At 40.6% G+C, this 21,387-nt stretch overlaps 1 protein-coding gene across 2 annotated transcripts in view; it reads right to left on the reverse strand.

Annotated features, from left to right (window-relative positions):
• The window catches only part of RASSF3 (Ras association domain family member 3), a 120,154-nt gene that overhangs the window by 44,599 nt on the left and 54,168 nt on the right, over positions 1 to 21,387 (reverse strand). Inside the window, exon 1 of one of the 2 annotated variants that reach the window (XM_034403103.3) lies at positions 20,450 to 20,973. The exons of the other annotated variant lie outside the window; for it this stretch is intronic. Coding sequence (XP_034258994.2) covers positions 20,450 to 20,578 — 129 coding nt within the window. The 5' untranslated portion in view covers positions 20,579 to 20,973. Of the gene's footprint in view, positions 1 to 20,449; positions 20,974 to 21,387 lie in introns of those variants that run through there. 2 annotated transcript variants of the gene reach the window in all.

A 21,387-nucleotide genomic window follows, 5' to 3' on the forward strand; every position in this document is an offset into this window, starting at 1 on the left:
AGAGACTATGTAAGAGAGGGTGGTGGCTGGTAAAACTCCGTGACGAACAAAAACTAACTCTGGCTAGTCACTTGAACAACGTCTGAAGCTGCCGAAGGGATATTGTTTTGCTGGACTATTTGCAATGCGTATGTAATTTTATGTTATCTGTTGCAGTAAAGCTCTTGGCAGACGGTGCTTATATTGTTGCCAAGTTTGAGATAACGACCTGTGTGCGTGCCAAGTACTTTCTTAACCCTCAGCTGGCTGTGTTTGTGTGTGTGTGTGTAGACGGGGACAGATCACAAATCACCCTTTTGGGCCTGTGCCAACAATTCTTCTTTCTCCCTCTTTCTTGCCCCCTCTATTTCCGTCTTCCTTCTAGCTTTCTGGGGCTGTGGGCATCCAGCCTTTAATACATTCAATCCACACTGAATTGAGACGATATCTTTCTCCTGAATAATTGACCACTAGACCAGCTGGAACTTCCCATCTATACTGTATCTGACGGTTTCTCAGTTCTTCCACCAGAAAGGCATAATCCTTTCTGGCTCTCAACATTTTGGGGGGAATTTCTTTCAATGTTAAAACCTCCTGCCCCTGCACTTGAAGTTTATTTTTAAAAGTGACTTGTAGGATTTCATTGCGTAGTCTCCTTGTTGTAAAATAAACTACAATATCTCTTGGTAGATGTTTCTGTCTGGCCACCCATGAATTGACATGATAAATTTTGTCAATTTGCCATTCAAAATTTGCTTTTTGATCTCCCATTATCTGTGCAAATGCTTCTGAAAAGATCTCTCTCAAATTCTCTTGCTTATTTTCCTTGAGGCCTCTTATTCTCAGAGCAAATTCCATGTCTCTATATTGTATTATTATCACATCAGCCTCTGCTCTTTCCATCTTGTCCTGAACCTTCCCCATTTTATTTTCCAAGTTCTCAAGTGCTTAATTTCTTCCACTTTTTCATCTATTGCTTCAATATGTCCTGCCAATCCTTGTACTGCCATGATAATATCTTCTCTAATTTCTTGGTTTCGTTTTTGAATAGTCTCTTTGACTTGAGCTATCTCTTCAGCAACCTCTCAAGTTTGCTCCTGAAACATTGAAGCAAATTTTTTTTCTGTAACAAAGGCTTGTGTTTTGAGAGCTTCCTGCAACATTTCAAATGTTAATATTGTTGGTTCCGTTGGAACAGAGAGATTGCAATCTGGACATTTGAGCTGGCGAAGTTCCAGCACTTTTGGGGACAATAGCCTTAATTTGTTTTGAAGCCATTTTTAGTTTCCAATTTAAATTTAATCAGCTGCCAGAACAATAAATCCACCAAATCAGTCTTTAAATAATATCAATCCTTTTTTTTTTTTAATCACTGCTGTAATCTTTGATCTTCTCCTTTTTTTAAAAACACAAATCTCTAATTTTGAACAGGGGCTGCCAACACTAAAAGAAACTTCTTTTAACTTTTGCTTTCACGCCCCATTAAAGCTCAATCGCCATCTTGGTTTCACTTTCTCCCCTTAATAAGTCAGAAGGAAGTAATACACATTTGGAGTTAAAGTTCAGTACTTGCAGATCTAATCTCTCCTGAGTTTGCTCAGCCTGCTTCCGAATGATGTTTATTCCAAGCGTTGTTTGCAGGGGTGGTTGCGGCGTCTTCTTCTGCTTAAAGCAGAAACGTCCCGGATCCAGAGCTCTGTCGGGTTTCCAGGGAGCTCTCACCCTTCGAGCCCCAGAATTGTTCCTGGGGCTCCTTGGGGAGCTCTACCTACGCCCGTCTGCTCTCTTCCTCCCCTTTTCCCAGGGAGAAAGTTTCCAAGCCGCTAGACAGCTGATTTGCACTGTTCTAGCGGCTTTACAAGATCGCGGGGCTGGCGCTCAAGAAAAGAGCGTCCTTGGCGCCTGCGGTGCCACCGGAAGTCCCAGTTGCAAATCATCCCCAAGCATTTGTACGTTTTCTCTCCATATATATCTTTTTTCCTTTTAAATTTGCAATTTTTTACTATTGTAAGAAATCAGTAGCATGTTAGGAAAAATATGATATCAGGAAAGTAATTTCCAGTTTTTTTTAAAAAAAAATTGTTAATCACAACTAAATCACTAAAGTTGAAATTTATCCATAGACATGATGTGTTATAAAATCACACTTTTTGGCATGCACAGGATTATAACCTGAATCTATTATTCAAAAAACTTCAGAGACACCTATTTAATCATCTAGTCTGACATGAAGTACATTTATATGAGAATTTTCTGGATGCCATTTCATTATCTGTAATTAGTGAGAAATTATAAAAATAACCAATTATTTATAGTGCAATTTAGAAAGGTGTTATAAAATCACACTTTTTGGTATGCACAGGATTATAGCCTGACTATTATTCAAAAAATTTCAGAGACACCTGTTTATTTAGTTTGACATGAAGTATATTTATATGAGAATTCTCTGGCTGGCATTTCATTATCTGTAATTAATGAAAAATTGCAAAAATAATCAAGGATTTATGGTGCAATTTAGAAATGAAATTGAGATGGTATATCTAAATGCACATAAGGTGTTCCTACAAATACAATCAAACTCAAAAGCTTGTTTTTCTTCTGTAGTATTATTTTTATTTTGTATTTAATAAAATATTGTAGTTGTTATAAGTACTGACACAATCTATATTTTTCATGAAAGTTTCTTAAATCCTGAAAACGTGATTATATACATACAGTCTTATATGAAATATCCCCTCTCCCTGCAGAATTTGCCAACATCTGCCATTAATCAATGGATATGAAGACAGAATATATAATTTAGTTAATATTAATTCTCCAATAAAAATATTACATATTTAAGTTTCTAAACCAGAACCAAATCTAACCTGCTTAAAGTTTAGATCTAACCTGTAGAGATAAGTATCTAACCATACTTATCTCTACAGTATGGTATTCATCCTTTCCTTGAACTGTTTACTATTCCAAAAGATAATTGCAAGAATAATTATGCAAATAATTGTGCAGGTTTAAGAACTGGTACAGAAATTTGCTTTTCTGCTACTCCCTACTCTTTTTTTCATTTTCTTAAACCTGCAGATAGTATTAATCTACCTTGGAAGTTTTTTGAGCTGATATATCAGTCAAAAAGGGACACAGTAGGGTCAGTGGCTAAGATGCTGAGCTTGTTGATCGAAAGGTTGACAGTTCAGCGGTTTGAATCCCTAGTGCTGCGTAACAGGGTGAGCTCCCGGCTCCCAGCTTCTGCCAACCTAGCAGTTCAAAAACATGTAAAAAATGCAAGTAGAAAATTAGGGACCACCCTTGGTGGGAAGGTAACAGCGTTCCATGCACCTTTGGCGATTAGTCATGCTAGCCATATGACCCCGTGGTGTCTTGATGTCTTCGGACAGCGCTGGCTCTTTGGCTTTGAAACGGAGGTGAGCACTGCCCCCTAGAGTCGGGAACGACTAGCACATATGTGCGAGGGGAACCTTTACCTTTATCAGCCAACAATGGAAGAGATCACAACATAACATTAAATTCTAACCAGAAAATTATCACAATACAAAAATAAGTACAATTTTAATTTAAGAAACACCTGTTTATCATAGTCATTTCTGATCATGATCCAAATAATTCTATGATGCTACTTACACAGTTAACACACACTCCACACTTAACGACAGGAAATAGAATATACATGGAATATTGGAATATAGTCATTATTGCCTACTTACACTAAGATTAATTTTTTCTATCATATCTGAAAAATAACTATCAATGTCATGCTTTCTTAATAAATTACATGTTTCAACTTTCAAAGCTCTGGATATGCCCAAACAAGTTATGTATGTTTCATGGATTTACAAAACTCATCTACTGTGAAACAGAACGTTCTGTATCTCCTCTGGGCCATGGTGTTCTGGCCTAAAGGATTTATGTCTGGAAATTGTCAAAGAACACTCCCTCACTCCCAATTAGATGGTCCAGTGGAAGGATGGAATGTTGCTTTTTTCTCTGATGAGTTTTTCATAGCCCTATGAAATAAACAAAGAAACAACACCAACCATTTGCGGTATCTCCACACAGGTAAAGATAAACTGTAAAACTGCTAGCAAGTGATTTACATTTGCTGCCTCCTCTGAAGTAAAGCATTAAAATGCCCCTTTCCTCTTTAAAAGGAGTATGCAAGCAGACATAATGATTAATATGAATAAAATACAGACTAGTCTATGCCAAACCCTGAGTTTACAAGGTACCTTAAACACATAGAAATAATTTGCTGTTTCAAATAAGACACTAAAACAACAATCCACAAACTGAATCCTAATGTCAATTTGTAAGAAATGTTTAGGATAGATTGATAGAATGGTCATCAATGTAGGTCAGTTGCTGAGTATCCAAAATGCAGTTCTGTGACTATAGGGGTGCACGACCATCAGAATTTTAGAACCAGGTTGCAAGTACCTTTTGGAATTCATAATTTAAATGGTCACTAAGCAACCTGTCAAAAGTCAAAGACTATCTGTAGTAATGGAAGAAAAAAAATTTTTTTGTTTTTTTTTTAATTTGATTTATATGCCGCCCTTCTCCGGAGACTCAGGGCAGCTTACAATGCGTTAAGCAATAGCCTTCATACTTTTGTATATTTATACAAAGTCAGCTTATTGCCCCCACAAACTGGGTCCTCAATTTACCTACCTTAGAAAGGATGGAAGGCTGAGTCAACCTTGAGCCTGGTGAGATTCGAACTTACAGTAATTGCAGACAGCTGGTGTTAATCACAATGCTATCAGTCTGCTGAGCCACCAGCTGTTAACCTGTCAGCAAAATTATTTCTTTAAATAAAGAAAATATTTGATTTATAAGAACAACTTTCAAACTAAAAGTCACAGTTAACCCCTTTCCATGGAACAATGCAATAATCTTTCAGGTTTGTATCCTGAACAAAGGGACCATCTGTATTAATGCTAAGGATAATGTAAGGTTGGTTCTAAATATTTAAACCAACCTGTATACATATAACACTCCCTATAGCACTACTCATCTTATCAAAGTGTCACTGGATGGTTTACAAAAACCGTGAAAAAATTGTATTAAAAAGAGAGTTAAATACTTAAGAGTTACAAAGGTTAAAAACAGTTTAAAATGTCAATAGAATCAATCATTTTGTCATACAACTTCCTATGGCCATTTTAGCTTCTGAAATGAGCTTTAATTTTTTTAAAGGCCAAATGCCAATTGGTCAGAAAGATGATTATAACTTGAGGAGTCCATTAAAAACAAATTAGAATGAAGGTATTTCAGAAGTTAATTAAAAGTGCGCAAAACTGAAAACTTCTACTTTTCAGATATTCATTGACATATCTAAATGTTTTGATTAAAATAGATATATTTTAATTAAACAATACATAATTATTTTATTCTGAATTTCATGCCAATTCTAAAAGAACATAAAAGAATTACTTAGTCATTTATTCTTGAACTAAAAACCAACTACTATCAAGTTCATTCTGTCTTCTTTCTCATATTACACTAAGAGCTAGAAGTAGAAACATGTGGTTCAGCTATATAATTTTGCCAGAATTCTGTGGTATTAATAGCAGTTTGCCCTTCCACATCCATAAACTTTTTGTTCTTAAATCTTTTAAGGCTTAAATGTTTATCCTCCTTAATTCCATGCCTTGTCTGTCTCTGATAGATCTCTGTGATACCCAAAACTCTTGTCCTAACTGAGTAGACACAGAGCAAGTTCTTATGTCATTGTAAGCCACAATGTGGCTAATCTGGAAAGAAAGATGTTATTACACATTTTCAGATCATGCAAGTGCATAATGATTTGCTCCATATGCAAGGGGGCATTATTCATTCCAGATCAGTCCAATTCAGACTTTAACACAGGGATCCAGTGGTGGGCTGCTGCCAGTTCGTACTAGTTCAGGCGAACCGGTAGTTCTGATGATCAGTTGGCCCCCCCACCCACACTCCCACACTATCCTGTCCTATATTTCCTTCTTTCTGGCTCAGCTGATTTGCGTGGCACAGCTGATTTCCACACCACCACTGTTCTACTTACCAGAGCTGCCTTAGAAGGTAAGGAGCCAAGCTTCAAATTGCTGTATTTTGAAAGCTGCACGCAAGTGTGTTAGGCGTGTGCGAAGCCCACGTGCACGCACTAAGTGTGCACTCACAGAACCAGTTGTTAAACCAGTTGCAGCCCACCACTGCAAGGTCCACCAAAGTTGGCTGGTGGACAACTTTGGAATGTTGACCTAACAGATATTATACATGCATACAAATACATGCAAAAGTCTTCTTTGGGAATAAAACATTACAGAGAACTCAATAATGGTCTGTTTATTCTTGAACCAAGCTGAACCTGCTACAGATAATACTCTTCTGGTATTAAAGCAAATTTAGATGTTTCAAACATGATGTACCAAATACTTTAAAGCAGGACCATTCTGGGGACATATTACCTTAGGATATTTATAACTTTTTCCAGTTCAGAAGATTTACTTCCAGAAAATCGATGAACTATCTTTGGAATCATATGATCTAGAGCAGGGGTCCCCAATCCCTGGTCCATGGATGGGCACCAGGCTGTGGCATGCCAGAAACCAGGCCACGCAAACAAGCGAAGCCCAATCCACAGGATCCAGGCAGCATGCAAAACCACGTCCCTCCAGTCCACAGAAAACCTTCTCTCAACAGAACCAGTCCATGGTGCCCAAAAAGTTGGGCGCTACTGATCTAGAGTGAGTTCAGATAGTCCGCAAGCATGAATTGAGTTGGAGTTCTCCAGAATCTTTAATTCACATGTGTTTTATACAAATCTATGACAAACTAAACAGATTGTAAATCCAAGTTTACCCAAACCAGCATACTGTAATAGTATATGGCAGTGAGGGTTAACCTTTTTTTTTTTTTTTAATTTGATTTATATGCCGCCCTTCTCCGGAGACTCAGGGCAGCTTACAATGCGTTAAGCAATAGCCTTCATACTTTTGTATATTTTTATACAAAGTCAGCTTATTGCCCCCACAAACTGGGTCCTCATTTCACCTACCTTAGAAAGGATGGAAGGCTGAGTCAACCTTGAGCCTTGGAGAGATTCGAACCAGCAGTAATTGCAGGCAGCTGTGTTAATAACAGGGTGCTTAGACCACTGTACCATCAAGGCTCTTTCCAGACTGGAGTGCCCAAATCATGTGTGTGAGTACGCGAATACGTGCGCGCATGCCCAAACCCCCCAAATGCAATGGGCCCTGCCCCCCGTGCATGCGTGGCAGACACCTGAAAACCAGCTGGCTGGCGGGAGGCATGTGCATATGTGTAGCAGAGCTGACCTGGGGTGACGGCTTGCATGCCCAGAGAGGGCGCTGCGTGGCACCTCTGGCACGCGTGCCATAGGTTCGCCATCACAGGTATATGGGAATAACTTTGGGAGACAGGACAAAGAGCTACAGCCAGGGGAATGGACACTTAGCTTGCAGAAAGAATGTGGACCAGGCAAACATCAGATGGCACCCTCCATAGTTTCTTAGGCTGTAAAGGCAACACGAACATACGTACTTGCAGACTTGCAAAATTCTATTAACATAGCCATATAATAAAGTACAATTGATTTATGCAGACATTCTTCCTATCTGGGCCACCTCATAAGACTGACACATACTATACAAATCAAAGTCAATTAAACCTGCGAATAGTTCCAGAAGGCATTTAAATCCTACAGGATTCTCCCTTGCTAACTAAACTGTTTTTTTTTATTGAAAAGTTTTATAAAAGATACAAACATTTTCTCCCCCCCTCCCCCGTCCCCCCTCATCCCCTCCCACCTCCCTTACCCCCCTCCACCCTTTCCCCCTCCCCCTTCCCCCCACCCCCCTCCCTAGACTTCCCAGAACAAGCACAGGGTATAGCATTCACAAACATAAAACTAAAATATGCTAACAATTTGTTGATTTCAAATTCTCCCCAGGTCTTTAACTCCTTGTAACTCAAAACACTATAAACATAAACTAAAAAGTTAAGAATGTTTCATTCATAAGCTATATGAAACTTCTTAGTCTGATATTTGTTTTGAATATAGTCCATCTTTTCCATTCCGATATATATCTTTCGTTTGAATGGTCTTTGAGATATGATGAAATTTTTGCCATCTCTGCCAGATGCGCAACTTTTAATGTCCATTCCTCAATAGTAGGTGGATCTTCCTTCTTCCAATACTGTGCCACCAGTAACCTGGCTGCTGTTATTAAATTTAAAACCAACTTAGTCTCTATTACAGTACAATCCGTAACTATTCCCAACAAAAAAACCTGTGGTGTAAATTTAATCTTTTTCTTTAAAATATTTTGAATAATCCACCATATTTTTATCCAAAAAGCCTTAATTTTTTTACATGTCCACCATATATGAAAATACGTAGCATCTTCACACTCACATCGCCAACATTTAAGTCGTAAATTTGGATATATACAGGCTAGTTTTTTTGGATTAAATGCCATCTATATAACATTTTATAAAAGTTCTCTCTTAAATTTTGGGCTTGTGTAAATCTTACATTTCTAACCCATATCTTTTCCCATGTTTCCATCATTATTGGTTCTCCTATATTTTGTGCCCACTTTATCATACAATCCTTGACTAGCTCAGTTTCTGAATCTATTTCCACTAATACATTATACAACCTTTTTATATGCATTTGACTTTTGTCTCTTATTTGTTTTATCAAATTCTCATCCTGTTGCAAAATACCAGTTTTTTGATCTTCTCTCCATCTGGCCTGCAGCTGTCCATATTGAAACCAAGTTCTAGTTATTCCTTCTTCTCTTAATTGTTCCATAGATTTTAATTGTAATCTCACTCCTTCTTTATAGAGGAGTTCCTTGTATGTAATCCTATCTTGTTTCTGCTCCACATTTATATTCTCTATCGCGTGTCTGGGTACTGTCCATATTGGTAACTTATCGTTTAATTTGTATTGATACTTTTTCCAGACACGCAATAAAGCATTCCTGAATTTATGACTTTTAAAAGCCTTATCTACTTTCTTGTCATACAATAAATAAGCATGCCAGCCGTAGACCAGACCATATCCTTCAATATTTAATATCCTTTCCTCTGTTAAATTTATCCAGTCAGTAATTGCTGAGAGGGCAGCGGCTTCGTAATACAATCTTAAATTGGGCATTTTAAGACCTCCTCTTTCTCATGTATCTTGCATTATCTTTTGATTTACTCATGGTTTCTTCCCTGCCCAAACAAACTTATTTATGCCCTTCTGCCATTCCTTCAAGTTTTCATTTTTAAGTATAGGTATCATTTGAAAAAGAAATAAAAACCTTGGTAAAACATTCATTTTTACTGCAGCTATCCTTCCCAGCAAAGACAGTTGTAATTTTCTCCAGTTTTCCATCTCTTTCTGTATTTTTTGCCACAATGGTTCATAATTATGCTGATATAGTTTCATATTTGTAGTTATAATATAGACTCCTAAATATTTAACCTTCTTTACTATCTCAAATCCTGTTACCCTTTCTATCTCTTCTCTTTGGTTTCTAGTCATATTTTTAGCTATTATCTTTGTTTTGGCTGTATTTATTTTAAAACCAGATACTTGTCCATATGAATTAATTATATCCATCAAGGCTGTAATCGATTGTGCTGGTTGGGCTAGGGTAACAACCAGGTCATCCGCAAATACTCGTAGCTTATACTCATGCTGTTTAATTTTAATTCCCTTTATTGTATCTGTCCCACGTATTTTACTCAGTAAGATTTCCAGCGTCAAAATAAACAATAATGGAGACAAGGGACAACCTTGCCTTGTTCCTTTTTCTATATTAAAAATATCTATTAAACCACCATTAATTATTATTTGCGCTGTTTGTTTCTGATATATTGCCTTAATGGATTGTATAAAATATTCTCCAAATTGCATCCTTTCTGTTAATTTCAATAAAAAATGCCAATTCAATCTATCGAAGGCTTTCTCAGCATCCAAAAATACTAGCACTGCGGGGACCTGGTTGTTCCTCCCCAAATACCCTAGTAAGTTAACAATTTGCCTTACACTGCTTTTCATTTGTCTACCGTTTATAAAACCAGTTTGATCATGATGAATCATTTGCTGCATAACTGTCATTAATCTATTTGCTAATATTTTAGCAAAAATCTTGTAATCTGTATTTAAAAGTGAAATTGGCCTATAGTTTTTGGATCTGTATGATCTTGACCCTCTTTTCAACATTTATGTGAAGCCGCTGGGTGAGATCATCCGTGGTTTTGGGGTGAAGTGTCATCTGTACGCTGACGACACTCAGCTGTACATCTCCACCCCAGACCACCCCAACGATGCCCTTGATGTGATGTCTCGCTGCCTGGAGGCCGTGCGGATCTGAATGGGGAGGAACAGGCTCAGACTCAACCCGTCCAAGACCGAGTGGCTGTGGCTGCCGGCGTCCCAATATAGTCAGCAGGTGCCATCGCTGACTATTGGGGGTGAATCTTTGCCCCCCACAGAGAGGGCTCGCAATCTGGGTGTCCTCCTGGATGCACGGCTGTCTTTAGAAGAGCATATGACGGCCGTGGCCAGGGGGGCCTTTTATCAGGTTCGCCTGATCCGCCAGTTGCAGCCCTTTCTGGACCGGGACACCTTGCGCACGGTCACTCATGCCCTTGTCACCTCCCGGCTGGACTATTGTAATGCTCTCTACATGGGGCTCCCCTTGAAGAGCACTCGGAGGCTCCAACTGGTCCAGAATGTGGCCGCGCGGGTGGTTATGGGCACAACTCATTGTGCCCGTGTGACACCCCTCCTGCGCGAGCTGCACTGGCTCCCAGTGGTCTTCCGAGTGCGATTCAAGGTGCTGGTTACCACCTTTAAAGCGCTCCATGGCATAGGACCCAGGTACCTTCGAGACCGACTTCTCGACTTCTGCCACCAATAGCCTCCCACCGGCCAGTTCGCTCCCACAGAGAGGGTCTCCTCAGGGTGCCATTGGCCAAGTTATGTCAGCTGGCAACACCCAGGGGGAGGGCCTTCTCTGTGGGAGCCCCAGCCCTGTGGAATGAACTGCCCCCGGAAATACGCAAGATCTCCAACCTCCGGGTGTTTCGTTGCGCATTGAAGACCCTGTTGTTCCGCCAGGCCGGGCTATCAACATAATGATTTTAAATTGGGGTATTTTAAATTTTTGGGGTTTTAAACCAGCCAAATCTATTTAATTATTTTAAATTTTAATCATTGTTGTGTCGTGTTTTTAAATTGGCTGTACACCGCCCTGAGTCCTTCGGGAGAAGGGCGGTATAGAAATAAAATTATTATTATTATTATTATTATTATTATTATTATTATTATTATTATTATTATTATTTTGGGATCAAAGAAATAAAAGCTGTCTTCCAAGTTGGAGATACCTCTCCTCCCTGTTGTATATTGTTAAATAATTCCTTCAGTGGTTCCACCATTTCCTCTTGTAAAATTTTATAATAAACAGCTGTCAAACCGTCAGTCCCAGGAGCTTTACCCACTTTCAACTGCTTAATTGCAAACAGAATTTCCTCGGAAGTTATCAATTGATTTAAACTATCCTTCTGCTCTTTTGAAGTCGTATAAATATTCTCTTTCTGCAAATATCTATCTATATCTGTGTCTTGAATTTTATCACCAGTATACAGCCTTGAGTAAAACTCTAAAGAAGATTTTTTAATCAATTCTTGCTCATAAACCTCTTTACCCTTGTATTTTATTTTCTCTATAGTCCTTGCTTTCTGCTTTTTCCTTAACAAATATGCTAACCACCTGCCAGGTTTATTAGCATTACAAAAAGTATTATGTTTAGCATATTTTAAATTAATTGCCACTTGATCTGCTATTAACATTAAAATTGACCTTTCAGTAAATTAATTGCCTCTTTGATTTTCTTATTTGTTGGATTAACCATCAAAGCTCTTCCTTGTTTTTCACTCTCTTCTTCTAATTCCTTTCTTTTTCCCCCCCATTTCTTTCTATATTTATTATTCAAATATATCAAAATACCTCGTATATATGCTTTACTTGCATCCCACACCATTTCCATAGATGTACCCTTTTGCATATTCATAACAAAAAATTCTTTCATAAATTTTTTACACTCTTTTACATTTTCTTCATATCTAAATTATCATTTAACCTCCAGGACCTCCTAAGCCCCTTTCCATACTCCAGTTCCATCCAGACTGGACTATGGTCTGTCAATGTTCTTGAACAAATCTTCGTACTCTTCACCCTAGAAAAGAGGTCGTTAGTAATTAGTATAAAATCAATCCTTGAAAAGGATTGATGTCTATCCGAAAAGAAAGTAAAGTCTTTTTCTTCTGGGTTTCTTTCACACCAAATGTCCCTCAACTCCCAATCATCCATCATCTCCAAAAATGATTTGGGCAATCTTGCTCTTGTTAAAACATTTTGCTTAGGTCCCTTCTTGTCCTTTTTAACATCTAAAACAACATTCCAATCACCCAGTAGGATACAAGTTTTGTATCCCCATTGTGTCAACTTTGAGTGTAAAAGATTATAAAACTTTTCCTGTTGTTGGTTCGGGGCATATACTCCAATTAAAAGTATTTTTTCTCCTTTTATTAAAAGTTCAATCGCTAAAAATCTTCCTTGATCATCTGCTTCAATTAATTTGGCAATTAAGTCTCTTTTCAAATATATAACTATACCGTTTTTCTTCTCTGGTGCTGCCGCTACGTAATGTGTTCCTAATCTTGTGTTTGTTAAATATTTTTGATCTTATATCCTAATATGAGTCTCTTGTAAACAAATTACATCATTTTTAAATTGTTTAAGATAATGAAATATTTTCCTCCTCTTCTGTAGAGAATTCAAACCATTGACATTCCAAGTTAGAAATCTAGTTCCCATCTTTGGGCCTCTGAAGCATTTGGAGCATTCGCTGATGATCTTGCCTCATTTGACCTTTAGGTCTGGCTCCTCCCACTGCTTCTGTTTTTGTAGTTCCTTGAGTTGCCATCTGAAGTTGTTGCAGTCTTAATCCTTCCTTGCGTTTAGCTGTTGCTGCTCTGGTCTGTCTTTGATCCTTTGGTTCTTCTGATGTATCAATTAAATCCAAATCTTGAACAGCAATCTGAATTTGTAGTAAATCATCTTGACTGGTCGAAGCTCCCCCCTGAACTATTGTGATCAGCTCTTCTCTTTCTCCTTCCATTACTTCTTTCTTTCTTTTAACTTCTGGTGATTTTGGTGGTCCAGCCTTTAACACATTGGCATAAAAATCTCTTGCTTTCCATACTGTATTAAGCCGATATCTCTCACCCGAATAATTCACCACTAGGCCGGCTGGCACCTCCCATCTATACTGTATTTGGCGTTTTCTCAGTTCATCCACCAGAAAAGCATACTCCCTTCTGGTTCTCAACATTTTGGGGGGGAATTTCTTTCATTGTCATCACTTCCTGGCCTTCCACTTGAAGCTTATTTTTAAAGGTAGCCTGTAAAATTTCATTGTGTAGTCTCCTTGTGGTAAAATATATTACGTCTCTTGGTAAATGTTTCTGTCTGGCCACCCACGAATTGACACAATATATCTTGTCAATCTGCCAGCCTAACTCCACTGTCTGCTCCCCCAACATCTGTGCCAATGCCTCTGACATCATCTCTTTCAAATTCTCTTGTTTGTTCTCCTTCATCCCTCTTATTCTTAGAGCAAATTCCTTATCTCTGTATTGAATCATTGTTACATCAGCTTCAGCCCTTTCAATTTTATTCTGAGTCTCTCCTAATTTGTTATCCAAAATTTCTGTAGATTGCTTAATTTCTTCAACTTTATCATCCAAAATTTCAATGTGACCTGCCAAACCTTTAAATGCCAGTATTATATCTTCCTTAATTTCCTGATTCCGAGCTGCAATCTCATCTGAGACAGACTGTATTTTTTCATTAGTTTCATTAATTTTTTGATTAATCACAGTAGCAATTTTATCCTGTGTAGCTTTTAGGGCTTCTTGTATCATTTCAAACGTTAAAATCTGTGGACCTGTTGGGGGAACAGAGGCTTGCATTCTAGAAGTGTGGGCTGGAGAGCTTCCAGCACTCCCAGTTCCTTTAATAGGAATAGTCGTTACAGGTTTTGAGGCCATTTTTCAGTTTAAGTTAATTTTTGTATTTTAATCAGAAGCCAAAAAGAAGAGTTCAACAAAGTCAAAAAATTTCCCAGTCTTAAATTAGTGTCTTAAAATCCTCCTTGTCTCGGTACAAAAGTCCTTTCAAGCAAGAGGCTACCAGCGAAACGAAACTTTTCTTTAACTTTCACTTTCCACGCCCTTTCAAGCCTCAATCGCCATCTTGTTACAAATTTGCTAAGTTGTTATTTCCGAAGGAGGTAAAAAACATTGGAGTTAAGTTTAGATACTTGCAGTCTGACTTCTCCTGGCTTGTTCTGCCTGCAGCAAATTAAGATGTTGGAAATCCCTTCATTTGTTATTGGCAGAATTGGTCGCGGCATCTTACTCTGCTAAATAGCAGAGTTGTCCCAGGTCCGGAGCAGACTGACAGGCTTCTAGGGAGCTCTTGCCCTTCACACCCCAGAATTTCTCCTAGGGCACTTGGGGAGCTCTACCTTCACCTATCGGCTCTCCTCTCTCCCCTTTGCCCGGGGAGAAAGTTTCCAAGCCACCAGACAGCTGTTTTTCGGCTGTTCTGGTGGCTTTTACGATGCCGGGGATCGGGCGCTCACGGAGGAGCATCTGTGACACGCGCGAAGCCAACCAGAAGTCAGTCCTTGCTAACTAAACTGTTATTTCATGCCTAACACTTCCTTACAACACATAGAATAGAATGAGCTGCAAGGGACCTTGGAGGTCTTCTAGTCCAGCCCCCTGCTCAAGCAGGAGAACCTATACCCTTTCAGACAAGCGTCTGTACAGTCTTCTTAAAAACCTCCAGTGATGGCACGCCCACAATTTCTGCAAGCAAGTTGCTCCACTGGTTAATTGTCCTCACTGTTAGGAAGTTTCTCCTTAATTCCAGATTGCTTCTTTGATTACTTTCCAACCATTGTTTCTTGTCCTGTCCTCTGGTGCTTTGGAGAATAATTTGATCCCTCTCTTCTTTGTGGCAGCCCCTCAAATACTGGAATACTGCTTTCATGTCACCCCTAATTCTTTTCTTTAGACTAGCCAGACCCAAAACCTGGCAGCCGTTCTTCATATGGTTTAGTCTCCAGGCCTTTTATTGTCTTAGTTGCTCTTCTCTGAACTTTTTCCAAAGTCTCAACATCTTTTTTGTAGTATGGTGACCAAAATTGGTTGCAATATTCCAGGTGTGGTCTTACTAGACTTTTATAAAGTGGCACTAATATTTCATGTGATCTTGATTCAATGCTTCTGTTAATAAAACCCAAGATTGTATTCGTTTTGGTAGCGGCTGCACACTGCTGGCTCACATTCAAGTGATCATCCACTAGGACTCCAAGGTCCCTCGTACTGTTTTGAGCCAGGTCTTACCTAATCTGTACTTATATCTTTGATTTTTCCTGCCTAAAGGTAAATCTTTGCTTTTCTCCATATTGAATTTCATTTTGTTGAATAGGGTCCATTGTTCAAGTTTGTCAACATCTTTTTGGACCCCGACCTTGTCTTCTGGGGTGTTGACTATTCCTGCCAGTTTAATGTCATCTGCAAATTTGATGAGTTCCCCTTCTGTTACCTCATCATCCAGTCATTTATGAAGATATTGAAGAGTAGTGGGCCCAAGACAGAGCCTTGTGGTACCCCACTGCTTATTTCTCTCCATGTGGAGTACCATTAAGGACTACTTGTTGAGCATGGTTTGTCAGCCAGCTACAGAACCATCTGGTGGTAATGTTGTCTATTCCATGTTTTTCTAGCTTACCAAGAAGTAGGTTGTGGTCTACTTTGTCAAATGCATTACTGAAAACTAAGTATACTATGTCCACAGCATTTTGCTGGTCTACTAATTTAGTCACTTTGCCAAATGAAATAAGAGTGCAAGTTTGGCATGATCTCTTTTTAACAAACCTGTGGTGGTTACTACCATGTTTTCCCCAAAATAAGTCCTAGCCAGATTTTTTTGGGGTGGGCCCAATATAAGCCCTGTCCCAAAAAATAAGCCCTAGTGAAGGGGGTGGGCATTGCCAACACAGGAGGTAGCCCTTCCCTTCCCTAGTCACCTCATGACTGTTCGTTCCCTTAATCGGGGCCTGCAGATCAGCTGAGCCAGCAAGGGCCGGGAGCTGCCTCTCATTCTGTCTCTCTGGGCACCTGGAGATGTTTCCGGCAAACTCGTGCCAGCCCCAACCCTGCCCACAGTGCCAGGCAACCTCATAGCTGAGGGCCCCTCTCTTCCACCAGCAGCTCACCTTGTGGGTCTGGAGCAGGCAGGGACCACGGTTTGCGCTCCGCCAGGCCTTGAGCTTGGGTCTTGCTCAAGCTGCTGCTACAATGAGGCAGAAAGCCATGCAGCGTGTTGGAATCAGCTCCGCCCCTCTACCTGGCTGCTGGGGCTGGTACTGCTGGCCTCACGGGGCCTCATCATCCTCTTGGGTGCACTGTTCTCAGCAGCCCTACTGGGCTTGGGACAACTCAGCCCAGATCTCCGGAGCACCTACCCCCTGCCGCCCTGGCCTGCGCAAGCTCTGTGGAGGCCCTGCAGCGGGACGGAGGAGGGAGGGGGAGATCACCTCTTCCTTCTTTGCACCCCAAAACCCCATCTTCCTTGGCCGCTGAGCCCCCGGCCTGCACCACTCTCGCTTGAGCAAGATGGGCAAACTCAATATTACCCATGGAGGCCTCCCAGTGCAATGCCCTGCCACAGCTTCAGAGCAAACCTCTGCCTTCCCTGTACAGTATTGCAAGGCTGGAGGCTCCGAAGCCACAGAGGGGGCATTTTTGGATGTATATCTGTGCAGGTCTCCACTTTGAAAGGACGATCAACAGGAAAATCTCCTCCTACACACAGATCATTTTCTGAAAGTTTTCCTCACGATCTCTCTCCAGCATCTCAAGCAAAATCAAATTGTGATTTTTTTTGGGGGGGGGGGGGTTGGGGTTTCCTGTGAGTACGGTATTAAAAGTTAACATTTCTGAAATTACCTGTGGAGGTCTCTTTCAGAAAGTGATCTGCGGGGTGGGGTGGGGTGTTCCTGCTGCTCATCCTTTCAAAGAGAAGCCCTGCACAGACGCACATCCAAAAATGTTCCTCCATGGCTTTAGAGCCTCGTCTTGCAATCCTGTGGTACGGTAACATTTCTGAAATGTTAATTTTTAACACGGTACTGGGCCACGTGGGTCGGGATGAAATAACAGTAAAAATATTGTGGATAGCTGCTGCTACCAGTACAGTAGCCTTCAGGAAGCCGGCACAAAGCGCATGGGGTGTGTCACTTGGCCTTCTGCTGGAAAAGCAGCTGTGCTTGCTGGAGGAGGCGGCCAAAGCGGCACCCGCAAAGCAGCTGTTCTGTGGACAGAATTGCCTGCTGCGACCATGACCATTAGGTAAGGACGGTGTGAGGCCTGTGGGGCGCATCGCTTGGCCTCCTGCTGCTTTTGCGGCTGCATCGGCTGCTAAAGCCACAACACTTGCTGGAGGCAGCGGCCTGAGCAGCACACGCGAAGCAGCTGTTTCATAGATAGTAGGATGGCCTGCTGCGACCCTTCGGGAAGCTGGTGTGAGACGCAAGGGGCCACTCGCTCCCCCATGCCTCATACCATTACATGGGGGAAATAAGACCTCCCCGAAAATAAGGCCTATTGCTTATTTTGGGGGAGGGGGGTCAAAAGAAAATAAGACCGGATCTTATTTTCAGGGAAACACGGTAGTTATAACTTTATTTGCTTCTAATTGTTCGCAGATATGTTTTTTTTTATTATCTTTTCCAGGATCTTCAAGTTGGGTTGCTTATAATATATATAATGCAAGTTGTTTACTTTTCTCTCTTTTAATTCATAACTTACACTATTCCTTCCTGCCTTCCCTTCCTATTCCTTCCCTTCCCCTTCCTTCCTTTTTCTTTCTACCTTCAGGTCACTCTTCACTCCTGGAGTCCCTGCAGTTTTCTTGGAAAGATTTTGGAAATGGTTTGCCATTGCCTGCTTCCTAGAGCTAACTTTGTGCTCAAGGATGGACTAGAAATCACAATCTCAAAGTTTCTAACCTGATGCCTTAACCATTATACCAAGCAAGCTCTTTTGCAGCTGATGTAGCTTGATCATTTATTATAGGTTAATTTAAGTTTAATACTTAAAAGATAAGTAGGTAAAACACAAAAACAATACACTATTTTCTTTAGAAAATAGAAACCTCTCGAAACAAAGTTCATCATAATTCACAAGATATTTCTAGAGACCACCCACCAGGATATGATACTCTTCCCATAGTTTACAGATGCAACAAATATTTGGTGGTTATGCTACATCTACTGGAAACTATGCAGGTAGTCCTCAACTTACGACCACAATTGAGCTCAAAATTTTTGTTGCTAAGTGAGACATTTGTTAAATGAGTTTTATCCCATTTCTTGTCACATTTGTTAAATGAATCACAACAGTTGTTGAGTTAGTCCAACATTTGTTAAGTGAATCTGGCTTTCCCATTGATTTTGCTCGTCAGAAGGTTGCAAAAGATGGTCACATGACCTTGGGACACTGCAATTGTCATAAATATGAATCAGTTGCCAAGCATCTGAATGTGGCTGCTGCAACGGTCCAAAGTCACTTTTTGTAACTTTGAATGATAACTAAACGAACTACCTACATTGAATTTTCAAGACTTACTACTGTTGATAGATCGTTTTTTTATGAATATATCCAATGACTTTGAAAGTCATTCATTAAAATTCTATATATGGGCTTGTACTACATCCAAAAATTAGTTTTTTCTCAATGTCTTTGCTATTTAGACATAAATTACTGTAATCTTAATTTCACACTTTATGATTTATAATATGTCGATTGTTGGTATGCATATATTTGATTTTAATATTCATTCATTGTCAACAATGTAATTCATCAGACTAGAAACCGGGGGATGAGTTCCAGTCCAAGTTTTAGTAGAAGAGTAGCTGGATGACTTTCAGCCAGTAGAACTCTCTCAGCCCTAAGATACAGGCAATAGCAAGCCACTTCCAAAAATCTTGCCAAGAAAACTGCAGGGACTACTAGCCCAGGTAGTCGCCAGGAGCTGACACTGACTCCAAGGAATACACACATGCATACACACGCAAACATTAATTTAATATTGAAAACTTTAATGAAAATTACAATACTTGCAAAAACCCTGTATTTTGTCATTACTTTAATTATAACTGTTTAATAAAAAGAAAACCTGTTATCATGTTTTATGATAATGAATTTTACAGGTTAATTATCCGCTGTACTTTTTTGTGTTTTAAATCTGCTTCATATCAGCATCATTGGATAATTTCTGTTTTGAAAGACAGAGGAAAACATCTCCATGTCCACTTTTTCCATATCATTCAGCATTGTTTCCATTTCAATAATGACCCATCTCCAAGCGGAGTCACAAATGTTCTACTTTTTAATTGTAAGTCAGATCCTTCACTCCTCTAATAATTTTAGTTGTCCCTTACACACTTTTCCTACTCTATGACAACTTATTCCAAATGTGACAGCCACAATTGTACACAATATTCCAAATAGCAGAGATTTGCATAAGCGGCACAACCATGTTTTTTTCAATTCCTTTCTTATGGACTATGCTTTTCTCATATCGAAAGGATATCGAAATACATGGCGGACAAGTTAACATAAACGGCTTAACTTACTTCTGTTACTACACGTCTTTATAAACTTGTATTTACCGTATCTGTATAGCAACCCAGTGACCCTGGGGAGCATACAGTACCCGCTTTTTTAAACAACAATAACAACAAACGCTGAAACTACTGTACACGAGGGTCACGGCTACAAGACCACGCGGTTCCATAGGAGTAGCCGAATTCAGAGGACCGCCTTTTGACACCCGGCGGGCAGAATGTTTGTCCGGGACTAGTTCCGAGAAGCCTCACAAGGAAGTGGATCCGCTAAAAACTATTTTTGGCAAGCCTGGAGAGCCAGATCAATCTCGTTTTTGAACCGTTTCAACGGCTGAGCTACAGAGGGAGCGAGACTGGAGCTATCTTGCAATAGCAAAAAAAAAAAAAAAAAAAAAACCCAAAAAACGGGTGTCTCACTACGTTTTCCCCGAGACTCCCGGTTCACACGGATCCTTGGTAGAATTTATAAAGGGAGGAAGGGAACGGTGGGAGCATCCCAGAGCGAGCTCTGGAGAAGTGCTAGCCCCGGAGCTGGAAAGAGCACGCGGGACTGCCGAGGAAGGCGCGGCCTGCAACGGGGCAGACCAGGGAAGGGCGCTTGGCCTGGGACTCGGCCCGAAGATTCCCGCTCAACTGGCACCCCGTGGGAGCTACCTCGAGGGAGGCCGACAGTCGCTTACTTGCAGGCTTGGCTTGGCTTGGCCGAAGGGTTTCCTGAAGAAAGAGGTGCGAGCTGTGAAGAAAAACTCCTCGGACTCCGATTCTTCCCAGCTGCTGTAGCCACTACTCATGCTGCTAGTCCAAGTCATGGGCGCCCGCCGTCGCCGTTTCTGCCGGAGCCCGGAGGCGTCCCCGCCGCCGCATGGGGATCCGCCGGTCCGGGGCTCGGAGGCGGCGGTGGTTCCTCTCGCGACGCCCTGCGGCCACTTCGCCCTCCAGTCTACGTGCCAGCGGGCCCGCCCTGTCGGAGGCGGCACCGTTTACCCCTCCCCAAGCGGCCGAGGGGAGGCGGTTTCGGGGCTACTCTCGGCCACCTGTGTGCGCGGCTGGCGCGGCTTCTCGCTCGCTTCCTCTTTTCTTGTTGAACTGGCTCGACTGGCGGTCTTATCCTGCCCCAGCAGGTGACCTAAGCGGGATTTCGTTTCCATGCAACTGTTTAATGCTCCTTGAAAAGCACTTAGCTTAAGGATACTTAGCTGCGTTTGTCAGAGACTTAATAGAAGCATCATATGGGCTGAAGTGGGGTGATATATTTGAATGCAATGCAAAAACCCTTGAGGCGAGATGACAGAGATCCGGCATTCTCGTGTTTTATTGCCTAATGTCAGACCATCCCAGCTCCTTGAGAATACAAGGGATGTTGTTACCTAGTGCAACTCAGCTTTTGACTTTAAAGATAACTCAAATTCTTGTCTCTGCAAAGATCTGCAAACAGAAATCCCAAACAGAAATTTCAACCCAAGGTACTACAAAATAATTGAATTTACCGAAATGCAGCCTAATTATCCATTCAAGATATTTATTCTGAAACACACCTCAGCGAACTATTTACTTTGTTTCCTGTAGCCTTCGGTAAATAAAGTCTAATGTATGAAATCCATAATATTTTTAAAGGTTT

This window comes from Pantherophis guttatus, chromosome 7 (assembly GCF_059756535.1).
Source record: "Pantherophis guttatus breed Tessera chromosome 7, ASM5975653v1, whole genome shotgun sequence".
Classification (NCBI taxonomy): Eukaryota; Metazoa; Chordata; class Lepidosauria; order Squamata; family Colubridae; genus Pantherophis; species Pantherophis guttatus.